General features: G+C 45.7%; 1 protein-coding gene across 1 annotated transcript in view; it reads left to right on the top strand.

The window, feature by feature from the left end:
- Window positions 1-12,421, top strand: part of NUGGC (nuclear GTPase, germinal center associated) — an 81,268-nt gene that overhangs the window by 30,513 nt on the left and 38,334 nt on the right. The window contains exons 10-13 of the mRNA XM_084623191.1: window positions 701-790; window positions 1,884-1,989; window positions 7,078-7,211; window positions 8,232-8,393. Of these exons, the coding sequence (XP_084479317.1) occupies window positions 701-790; window positions 1,884-1,989; window positions 7,078-7,211; window positions 8,232-8,393 (492 nt within the window). The remainder of the gene's footprint in view (window positions 1-700; window positions 791-1,883; window positions 1,990-7,077; window positions 7,212-8,231; window positions 8,394-12,421) is intronic.

The following is a 12,421-nucleotide window of genomic DNA, read 5'->3' as shown; positions in this document are numbered from 1 at the left end:
AGTGCACTCTCTATGCCATTATCTAAATCATTGATGAAGATATTGAACAGAACCAGACCAAGGACCAATTCCAGTGGGACCCCACTTGTTATGCCCTTCCAGCTTGACTGTGAACCACTGATAACTACTCTCTGAGAACGGTTTTCCAACCAGTTAGGCACCCACCTTACTGTAGCTCCATCTAGGCTGTATTTCTCTAGTTTGTTTATGAGAAGGTCATGCGAGACGGTATCAACAGCCTTACTAAAGTCAAGATATCCCACATCTACCGCTTCCCCACATCCACAAGGCTTGTTACCCCATCAAGGAAAGCTATTACATTCAGTTTACATGATTTGTTCTTGACGATCCATGTTGACTATTACTAACATAGTGCTGTTTCAAACAGCAGTATGTTAAAAGCACACTAGGGAACTTCTAGCCCACGCTGGCAGGGTCCACATGGGCCAGTTAATGTGCAACATATTAGTGGGCTCTAGAAATCACATCCCTATAGTTACCATTACTGGTTCATGTAGACAAGCCCTAAAAGATCTGCTCTAGCTCAATCATAAGTTCTGGGCTTGATGCAGAAATTCCTGGGTGAAGTTTGCCCTGTGTTATGTTGGAAACCAGAATAGATGGTGTCTGATGGCTTTAAAATCTATGAAAACATTTTGGGGACTACCTATAGTAGCTTTCATTGTCTTTCCAAATGTAGAAACCTATAGAAACCAAACACGATGCCATTTTAGAGAGGAACGCATCCGTGAAAAGGAAAAAAAGCAATAGCATGAAGACAAAGCTCAAGGTAAAGTATAATACTGGGTTTTCTAGTTTCAGGAAACCTATTCCTATTATATTTCAATAGTAAATGTGATGGTCCTTGGACTAACATTTGTAAGCAAGTATTTTTCCATGAGATGTGATGATTTCTAGGTGGTCTCAACTATACTATAAAAACCTCGATGTCAACACACAAAGTTCTAAGCCCTATTGAATTCTGGGGCCAGATCTATCTTGGCTTTCAGGTGCCTAATTACTGTCAACTTCCAATGGGAGTTAGTTGCCTAACCTTGTTAGGCACTTCTGAAAATCCCATTAGGGAACTCTCCTTTACCTCCAGTGATAAAAACTTGTGTGTTTGGAGCTGACCATCCTCTGTGGTTTGAGTCTGAGTCATAAATAAGGGATCCAGGCATTAAAATCAATGTGCAGACAAAGCTGATCCTTGATTCGGTGTTTGCTCAATGAAAATTTGACATCACAAATCCCATCGTTTCACAGTAATACAGAATTAGGAATTTAAGATGCACTGTTTGTCTGCAGCACAAAGCATTCCTTAAACGAATCTGGTAACATAGGGAGAGAGGAAACAAGGCCTCAGAAAGGGAGAGAGATGAGCTGGGACATTGATGGGGCAGAAATTTCACAAGGCTGTTCCTGGTGGGAGAAGCTGCAGGGGAAGAGGCTCTCACCCCAACAATGGTGAGATTATGTGACGAGACAGAGGAGTTTGCCGCTGGAGGGAGGAAGCGCAGTTTTGAACTGGATCCTGATATGAATGGGGTAGGTTGAGGATACGCAACTGATTCAATTCACACTTACTGCACCACTTATTGTACCAACTGTGGCGGAATTCTGCAGTGACAATAGGACTTGCCAGAAGTTGGGGATGGGCGACAGGAGATGGATCACTTCATGATTCCCTGTTCTGTTCATTCCCTCTGGGGCACCTGGCCTTGGCCACTGTGGGAAGACAGGATACTGGGCTAGCTGGACCTTTATTCTGACCCAGTATGGCCGTTCTTATGTATTTTCTGAAGCTGCTTAAATAACCCCACTTTTTACACAATCTCTGTGTGGGTGGTTTTTTGTTTGTTTGATTTTTGTTTTTTTTTTAGAAAATACTGCCAAGTGACTCAGAAATTCTGAACAAGGCTGATCTCGTTTATACGGTCAGCGCTAAAGAGTACTGGAAGGAGAATTATATCACTAAGGAAGAGACAGGTAACATGCAATTATTCTTTCAACATGAATTGCTAATGCTTCATTGCTCGGAGTGCTGACTCTGCATCTGTGTGCATCTCTTACTGGTGATGAGCACACACCACAGATGCAGGAATTTGGTTCAAAGCAGCATCTAAATGTGCAGATGCTTTTCCCCAAACTGTGGGGATTATATTTATTGTTATTTGTATTACAATTACACCTGTATTACAATTGTATTACAAATCTAAAACCACAATCAGGGCTCTGTGGTGCTAGGCGATCTACATGCGCATAATAAGAGACAGTCCCTGCCATAAAGAGCTGATGATCTAAATAGATTCGACAAACAAAGTGAGTGTCACTGTCTCTGTTTTAATGGGGAATTGAGGCTCAGCGATTAAGTGACTTGGCCAAGGTCACACAGTATCTGTGGCAGAGCCAAAAATTGAATCCACAACTCTGAGTCCTAGTGCACTGCAGACACAGAAATCTATGGGGGTTGCAGGTGCTCAGCACCTCTCAGGTTCAGGCCCTCTCCAATGACCATCTGAGAGCCCCACTTCTGGCTTCTCTTCCACCAGTGACCCCATCTTTCTCCCAACCCAAACCTCTATAGGCCCCCTGTCCAGTCCCTTCCCTTGACATCTAGGTAGCCCTCACCTACAGCCCCCTACATATGCTGCCTTGTTGCATGGGACCCAGTTGTTCTGCTGGGCCCATCCACTGCTGAATCCAGAATCCTGGCATCTTTGTGCCCTGAACGGGAGCTTAGCCTGCAGTGCAAGGCTTGAGAAGCTTTACCTGTTAATGATCAAGGATCAGACTCGCTAAAGCTGGCCCAGGGTGTTGTAAATTCCGCACCCCTGCCCCAGCCTGGCCCCTGCACCCAAAGGGAGGCATTGTCCTAAGGGGAGGCAAGTGCTGTTGCCACCAGCGCCCTTCTGTGGGGTTCCTGCAGGGGAGGCACCTTCTCCGTTGCAGCTGAGGGCCTGGGCTCTCCAGGAGATGGGGGCTGCCCAGGGATCAGTGCCCTGTATTAGCCTATCCCTCAGCTGTTCCAGCAACACCACCTCTGCAGCTCGCACTGCCCACACATCGGGCTGCACTGGCCCTCTGGCAAAGCAGACGTTGTAGCCATTGATGTCACTGCTGTGGGTGCTGTGAATCCCTGTCTCTGCCTGAGCCTCAGGGGGTATAACATACAGGGCCAGCGAGGGGACTTAACTCAGCCCCTGAGTGCTAGAGGTTCAATACCCCAAGTACCTGTCATTGCACAGCCACAACCTTCCTTGCCTGTCACACAGCCTGCCGGGAAGCTGCAGGAGAGGTGGCATTCACAGGACACAGCACTATATGTGTTGTTGATAGCAAGGCTTAGCTCTGCTTCTCGGCCCCCTGTTTTCTTCTTTGTGTTGCTTCCCCTTTTCCTCTCCCAACGTTGTGTAGCTTGTGCCTCCGTGTGCAGATCCCTGTGTAACACTGACAGACCCCGGTCATTGGCGGGATCGAACTGGGGACCTCTGGAGCTTAGTGCATGAGCGTCTACCGCATGAATTAAAAGCCAACTGGCTGTTAGCTAAGGCTGTAGAGCAGACTCATTTTCTATATCTCTCTAAATGGTCTCAGTGCCACTAGATGGGACAGAACACCACACCCAGGAGATGTGTGGGTTACACCTGTACAGACCAGCCACTGCTGCCCTGCTCAGATCTGCAGCAGGCCATGTGTAGGTCCCTGAGTTTCTGAGACACCAGCTTTTCCTCCAAGTCTCTTGACTGAAACAAGAGCTGTTCTATAGAGGGAACGTTCACCCATGTTCATACCAAAGCAGCCTGGAGCTCTAAGCACATCATGACATGGGGAGGGGGTATCGTGGCTTCACCCCTATAGTCCTCACCCCCACCTATACTGCCAGTGCTAGGAGGGCCCCCTCTGCTCCCAGAGTGGCAATGGCAGAGATTCACAGATGTAAGGGCCAGAAGGACCGGTGTGATCATCTAGTCTGACCTCCTGCATAACACAGGTCATAGGACTGCGCTGGAGTAATTCCTGCTCCAAGTCCAACTGCTGGGTTTGAACTAGAGCCTGCCCTTCAGAAAAACATCCAGTAATAAGACCTAGCTTTTCAGCACTAGATTCAAACATTTACAATGAGTGAGAATCCACCACAACTTCTGGTATGTTGTTCCAGTGGTTAATGACCCTCAATGTTAAAAATGTACATCTTATTTCTAGTCTGAATTTGTCTAGCTTAACTTCCAGCCACTGGATCATGTTACAGCTTTGTCTGCTAGACTGAAGAGCCCATTATCAAATTTTTATTCCCCATTTAGGTACATAGACTCAAGGAGTTCAATCTATTTAACTTAACAAAGAAAAGGTTAAGGTTTACCTTGAGCCTCTATCACAATAAGGCATGTTGCAAATTTCCAAACGCATATTGCAATATCCAAACTTCCCATACTAATGCGGTCAGTACATCTTGCAGTTAAAGCACTTGTTCTGATAAACAGGATGTTATGCTAAACCTCAAGCAACTAAATTCTCCACTCTCACCAAACTAAATTTTCCACTCTTAATAAAGGTTGCACAACGTAACATCATTATTACAAATTATTCATAAAGCTTGCAAAGCGGTTGGTTCACTTGATAATAGGCCTTTACTTAGCAATAGGTCCTTTGGCTTAATAGTTGAGAGAGCCTACTTCTTCCCACCAGGCCTGACTGCCCAATGCCCTTCTCCTCAGGAGCAGCATGAGTGTAAACAGGAGTCCCCTCTGCTTTCTGTGTTTCTGTTTGGATGGGTCAAGCCATCTGCACTCTTCCCCTCCTGCTATGCACAGAGCGCTCTGCTGGGCTGGAGTTCGGAGAGCCCCAGGGTAGCGGGGTTAATACCCCACTGAAATAAATGGGGCAGTGCCCACCCGCACAGCAATTGGTTCAGGCTCTGTGCAGATTCAGGCAGATGTTACTGAACCAGTTTCCAAGCTATTCCTCACAATTGTGAGGACTAGAGACTTTACTTTTTGTAAATGCAGGCTGGGGTTCTGATGTAATCACACGGCTCCTGGAGCTGGGGTCCTAGGCCTATGCCTTAATCCAACCCTGTGTTCACTGACGGGAAGCTCTGCAGGAGCAATGTTCCCCCTGTTGAACATCCTGCAGGAGGACCGTCTCCTGCCACATGTCTAAGGCTCTGTCCGCACTACGAGCGCTGCCATGGCAGCTACATTGCTGACGTGCTGTAGTGTAGGCACTCGCTTCAGAAACGGACGCGGTTTTTCTTTTGCCGTAGCAAATTCATCCCCTTGAGAGGCGGTAGCAAGGCTGCTGATCCAGCTTTGTCTACAGTCTTCAAGGCTGAGGATGTGAGGGAGATTCCCAAAGCTGAGCCAGTCTTTTTCGGTGACAAATCTGAGGAACTGTTCCAGATTGAGGTGTCGTTAGAGAAGGTTTTGGAACGAACAGATAAACTAAAGAGTAATACGTCACCAGGGCCAGACGGGATTCACCAAGAGTTCTGAAGAAACTCAAATGTGAAACTGCAGAACTACTAACTGTAGTCTCTAACCTACCATTTAAATCAGCTTCTGTTCCAGACAACTGGAGGATAGCTAATGTGATGCCAATTTTTAAAAAGGGCTCCAGAGCTGATCCCGGCACTTACAGGCCAGTAAGCCTGACTTCAGTATCGGGAAAACTGATTGAAACTATAGTAAAGAACAGGAGGACTTGTGGCACCTTAAAGACTAACCAATTTATTTGAGCATAAGCTTTCATGAGCTACAGCTCACTTCACTCCTTTTCTTTTTGCGAATACAGACTAACACGGCTGTTACTCTGAAACCTATAGTAAAGAACAGAATTGTCAGACACATAGATGAACATAATTTGTTGGGGAAGAGTCAACATGGTTTTTGTAAAGGGAAACCATGCCTCACCAATCTACTAGAATTCTTTGAGGGGGTCACCAAGCATGTAGGGGATCCAGTGGATATCATGTATTTAGATTTTCAGAAAGCCTTTGACAAGGTCCCTCACCAAAGGCTCTTAAGCAAAGTAAGCTGCCATGAGATAAGAGGGAAGGTTCTCTCATGGATTGTTAACTGGTTAAAGGATAAGAAACAAAGGGTAGGAATAAATGGTCATTTCTCAGAATGGAGAGAGGTAAATAGTGGTGTCCCCCAGGGGTCTGTTCTGGGACCAATCCTATTCAACATATTCATAAACGATCTGGAAAAAGGGGTAAACAGTGATGTGGCAAAATTTACAGATGATACAAAACTACTCAAGATAGTTAAGTCCCAGGCAGACTGCAAAGAGTTACAAATGGATCCTGCAAATCTGGGTGACTTGGTAACACAATGGCAGATGAAATTCAATGTTGATAAATGCAAAGTAATGCACATTGGAAAACATAATCCCAACTAGACATATAAAATGTTGGGGTCTAAATTAACTGTTCCCACTCAAGAAAGAGATCTTGTAGTCATTGTGGATAGTTCTCTGAAAACATCCACTCAATGTGCAGCAGCAGTCCAAAAAGCGACCAGAATGCTGGGAATCATTAAGAAAGGGAGAGATAGTAAGACAGAAAATATCATGTTGCCACTATATAAATCCATGGCAAGCCCACATTTGAATACTGCGTGCTGATCTGGTTACTCCATCTCAAAAAAGATATACTGTATTGGAATTGGAAAAGGTTTAGAAAGAGGGCAACAAAAATGACTACGGGTATAGAACAGCTTCTGTATGAGGAGAGATTAATAAAACTGGAACTTTTCAGATTGGAAAAGAGATGACTGGGGGGGATATGATAGAGGTCTATAAAATCATGTCTGGTGTGGAGAAAGTAAATAAGGAAGTGTTATTTACTCCTCATAACACAAGAACTAGGGGTCATCAAATGAAATGAATAGGCAGCAGGTTTAAAATAAAAACAGGATACTGGGCTAGATGGACCTTTGGTCTGACCCAATATGGACATTCTTATGTTCTTTCTTACATCACACAGGGTGTGAAATTTTTCACAGCCCTGAGCACCATGGCTAGGTCATCCTCGGTGTAGACCAGGACTAACTCCGCCTATCTGTGCTATTCCAGAGATCCCCAAGCTGAGAGAGTACGTCAGGAATATCTATCTGAAAGAGAAGAAGAAGCTCCTAGTGGATTATGTAACCAAGGCTCTCAGCATTGTCCTGCTGGCTGAGAATTTCAACTCCACACAAGACATGGTGGTACGGCTGGAACAGCTTTGAGCACTACAATCTGCTTCATGGCTAGCATAGTGATGATGCAGTGAATATTCCCCTCTCTTCCCACTGCAGCAGTTTCTCTGCACTCTGCCTTCTCCCCGTTCCATCCCTGTTACTTTGAACCAGGCCCCTCGCCCCATGGTTCCTAGCAGGAAACATATGCAGATCTGCTCCAAAAAATCTAGTAATGAGCTGGCTAGTGTGTAAATGCCTCACTGCCCCCCAGTGGATGGATCTGGAGCCATAGACCCTATACTGCTGACCGCTAATGGGGTCAGTTCCGTAGGGAGAGGGACTATACTTTTTGACACGGGGGCTCTGAGTTCTGTCCCTAGAGCAGGGCTAGATGATGACATGGTAGTAAACCCGGCACCCTTTTTACAGTACAGCTTAATCCATTGGCAGCATCAGTGAAACTGCGTCTGAGTTGAAACATGCTATTTTCCCTAGGGGAGACACACCTACATTGTCCAAGGCTATGCTCTACTTGGCCAGTTGGGCTTTTTGATGATGTGACACCAAGCACTACCTCCCAATTGCTCACCACTGACCCATATCACTGGGGGACAAAAACATATCCCTGCGTCCATTGTGTTCTGTGGGTGGGCAAAGCAGTGAAAGGAGGAAAAAGATACAGAGATTCTGTTCCTTTCCCCCTATCTATAATTGAAGTTTAAAATCACTACAGGCTTTATCTGCAAAGGCAGCCAAACCTTGTACCTCCCCTGTTGCCCAGCTGTCACTTCCCCCTCTCCTTCCTGCGGCCTCCAGCATCATGCCACGCTAGGGCTTTGGTTCAGTACTGACTCAGAGCACCCCAGCTGGACGGGCGACACCAACTCTTCCAGCACCGTGTGTTCTTTAGATGCCTCCCATCCAGGTGCTGACCGAACCCAGGCCTGCGCTGCGGTTTCTCTCAAGAAGAAATCTTGGAGTGTATCTTTATTTTGCCTCCAGCATCAGCTGCACAGTGATGTGTCCTGTGCTGTTCTGCCATTGCAGGATCACTATCAGCAGAGCGGCTTGGAAGGCTTTGTGGAGGACAAGATCAAGGCTTTGAAGAAGGAGATTGAGCAATGTTTTGCCCAGCTGGAACAGCCCCTTAACGAAGGCGTGAAGCAAGCAAAATTATCTCATCAAAAAGCGTTCTCTCAGCTCCTTACAGTGAGTAGCAAGCTCTTGACTTAGACCTCATGTGCAGCTTTCATTCTCTGGCCAGCAACCACCTCCACCTTTGCTTCCCTGTAGCTTATTAACTTTTGAGAAGTGCTTTGAGATCTGTGGCGGAAAGTCCTATAAGGGCTATGTAGTATTATTGAGTGTTGAGAGGATTAATTAAAGTTTGTAAAGGGCACTGGATGAAAGGCACCAGAGGAGAGCAGCATGTTATGGGCTAGATTCTGATTCTCTTATTCTCATGGAGTAGCCACTTACACCAATGGGACTCCTTGTGGGGTCCAGCGCAACTCAGTGAGTAAGGGTATTGAAATCCAGCCCCAAATTAATGTAGGGCTCCATTCTGCTGCCTTTACTCGGGTGAGTAGTACTTTGCTCCCCTGAGTAGCCCTCAGTGGGATGACTTGCAGAGTAAGATGCTTTTCAACTTGACCTGTGTCACTGTAGTGTAGACATTTTCTACTGCGACAGAAGGGGTTTTCTATCCTAGAGTTAATCCACCCTCTTGAGAGGTGGTAGCTAGGTCGAGAGAAGAATTCTTCATCTACCTAACAGTGTCTACACCGGGCTTAGGTCAGCTTAACTAAATCTCTCAGGGGCGTGAATCGTTCACATTCCTGAGCAACATAGTTATGTCAATCTACATTTTAGGTGTAGACCAGGCCTTAGTCTCTGTGCCTGTGCTCCTCATCTGTACGGTAGAGATAATTATCCTTCCTTCGTCAGTCTATTAAGACAGTAAGTGAAAGGGCAGGATGTGCTTACACAAAATTCTGTATAGATCTATCCCAGTCCCCTTCTTCCTGCACCTCAACTTAGCTTTTTGCTGACGCGCTGGCCAGAGTTCTGTCTTTCCAGAAAGAGAGTCAAACCTCTCTGTTGTAACTCTGGAGCTACTGTAAGTAAAACCCTGATAAATGGAGGGTCATAGTTCCCAGTCGTTTCCTGGGGAAGCACCGGACACTTTATTGATAAAACAAACTTTGAGTGCTCACAAAACACACAGTGAATTCTATACAACATTGTAATCGCATTTGGAATACTGTGAAGAACTTTTAAACAAAAGCTCTTAGACAGTAAATCTGCTTATAGAGACTCTCCGCCTTTTGGTTTGGCTACAAACATTCCAAATTAAGGTTTCCGTGTAACTCTGTCTGTACTTTAGCTCACACATCAAAACACATTTGCCTCCGATCTCCTCTCAAAGATGATTTCTCAGGGCTCGTCCACGTTAAAGCCATGCCACGTGGCTTGTGCAGTCGCGGCAGAGCTCTCCCAGCGCTCTAGAAAAGCACCTCCACAAGGGGCGTAGCTGCCAGCACTGGGAGCATGGCTCCCCGCTCTGGTGCACTGTCTACACTGGCGCTTCACAGCGCTGAAACTTGCAGCGCTCGGGGGGTGATTTTTCACGCTCCTGAGCGACAAAGTTGCTGCACTGTAAAGCCCCAGTGTAGACAAGCCCTCAGTCTTGGCAGTGCGACCGTGGTGTGTCATGTGTGTCACCTGGACGCTTCAGAGGTCGAGAATGCTCCTGTCAAACACTCAGACCTTGGCAACGAACAAATCCTCTGGGGAGCTCCCCAGCTAGCAGCTTCCAGCCCTTGGGGCAGTAGCTGACTGGGCCTCTCAGTTGCTGGTGAAACACAAATCTGTAACCTGTATCCAAAGCGGTGCAGGGATTGGGATCAGCCTATAAAATATCCATTCCCTGGATCTCTACAAACCTCACACTCTACAGGGCACCATCTTCTCCCCACAGACCCAGCTAACATGGGCAAGAATTCACAGACCCTCCCCTCAGTAAGTGCTTCCCCATTCACATGCTCTCTAACCAAGACAGAATCCCAGTTCAGAGCAGTTAGCTGAGAGCTAAGTATAAGTTCCACAGATTCTGTAGCATGGTTGTTAATGGTATTGATTGCCATTTGATATTAATTTAATGAGCTGGGGCTAATAGATTCTCATTCCAGAATCAGACTCAACAGAATTAAAACAAATAAGTTCAATATCTTGTAGGGAACCCAGGGTGCATGGCAAAGACACTCACGCTGAGGGCAAAGCAAAGCCTTAGCCACTTTTATTAACACAATCAAGGAAGACAAGGAAGTTCCAAACCACAAAAACAAATAGCAGTAATATAGCATTAGGGATACCTGTGGTGTCATCCCCTCCATATGGTCATATACTTTTATACTCACACCCTTCCTAGGGGACCTGGTGGTGAAAGACAAAGGAGTAGCCCTGTCCCTGGCATGCCAAATGAGTCTGATGGTTCAGACCCCCAACACCCAAAGGTCAGTGGTAGATAAGAACAATGAAGAGCTGAAGGGTCAGTGATGGAAAGCTAGTGCCCGCTACATGGTGGCTTGGGCTATTGTAGGGCCTAGGTGCTATCATGAATATTCATTCAGATGCCCAGCTTCCCATGTCCAAATCTGACTTCCTCACCCCCATAATATGTGGGTGCCCTTATCTGATAGGTTAACATATTAATGCCTTTAGCTCATTATCATAGATGTCAGCTATTGCTAATACAAGTTTGTGGTTAAACATCTGCCAACAATTCTATCCTAAAATATCCCAGCCCAGTATCAGTTCTAGTTTCTGCAGTTGCCTGGTATCGTTAAATACCAGCTCCCTCTCTTGAGCAAGCTATTACCCTAGATTTTGGGGAACTGAGAACTGCCGGGCCATTTTATTTATGCTAAGGGTCATAGGCGTACTTTACTTATCCTAAGGTGGTTAAGTCAGTGCCTTACAGGATACAGGCCTGTAGGTTCCTTGCGTTACTGCTAAGTAAAATAAAAGGCTAAGCTAGCTCAATGGGCTACACCACTAAAGGTAATAAATGTTCCCCCGCCCCCCGCTCTCCTTCTAGGTCCATAAAACACATCACTGTGTGTGACGGGTTCGGTCACAGAGACCCCCTTGGGACTGTCACCTGATGTGCTGAGGTTACCTCTGAGCCTTCCTACCAGCTTGGGACTCCAGAAACCTGCCTTGCTGAGCCAGACACGCTAGCCGGCTGCAACACAGACCCAGGTCTGGTCCACGCCCCCAAAGTTGCAGACTTTAGCTAAAAACTGCTCAGCAGGTCACCTCTCTCCAGCACCCAGACACCCAGCTCCCCATGGGATCCAAACCCCAAATAAATCCGTTTTACTCTGTATAAAGATTATACTGGGTAAACTCATAAATTGTCCGCCCTCTATAACACTGATAGAGGGAGATGCACAGCTGTTTGCTCCCCCAGGTATTAATCACTTAATCTGGGTTTAATAATAAACAAAAGTGATTTTATTAAGTATAAAAAGTAGGATTTAAGTGGTTTCAAATAATAACAGGCACAACAAAGTAAGTTACCAAGCAAAGTAAAACAAAACATGCAAGTCTAAGCCTAATACAGTAAAGAAACTGAATACAGGTAAATCTCACCCTCAGAGATGTTCCAATTCGCTTCTTTCACAGACTAGACTCCTTCTTAGTCTGGGCCCAATCCTTTCCCTGGTACAGTTCTTGTTAGTTCCAGCTCAGGTGGTAACTATGGAATTTCTCATGACTGTGTTCTGTGCCACCCCTTTTTATAGCTTTGGCACAAGGAGGGAATCCTTTGTCTCTCTCTGGGTTTCCACCCCTCCTTCTAAATGGAAAAACACCAGGTTTAAGATGGATTCCAGTATCATATGACATGTTCACATGGCCTGTGAGACTTCATTACCCACTGGCTGGCTCCCACGTATACAGGAAGGCTTACAAGTAAACAGAGCCATTTACAACCAATTGTCCTGGTCAATGGGAGCCATCAAGATTCTAAACCACCATTAATGGCCCACACTTTACATAATTACAATAAGACTTCAGAGTAATACTTCATATTTCTAGCTTCAGATACAAGAATGATACATTCATACAAATAGGATTAACACACTCAGTAGATTATAAGATTTGTAATGATTCCTTACAAGATACCTTTTGCATAAAGCATTTTCCAGTTACATTATATTCACATTCCAAGC

The sequence above is a fragment of the Lepidochelys olivacea genome (genome assembly GCF_965140295.1).
Source record: "Lepidochelys olivacea isolate rLepOli2 genome assembly, chromosome: 3".
NCBI classification, from domain to species: domain Eukaryota; kingdom Metazoa; phylum Chordata; order Testudines; family Cheloniidae; genus Lepidochelys; species Lepidochelys olivacea.
This window is presented reverse-complemented; position numbering and strand designations above follow the sequence as displayed.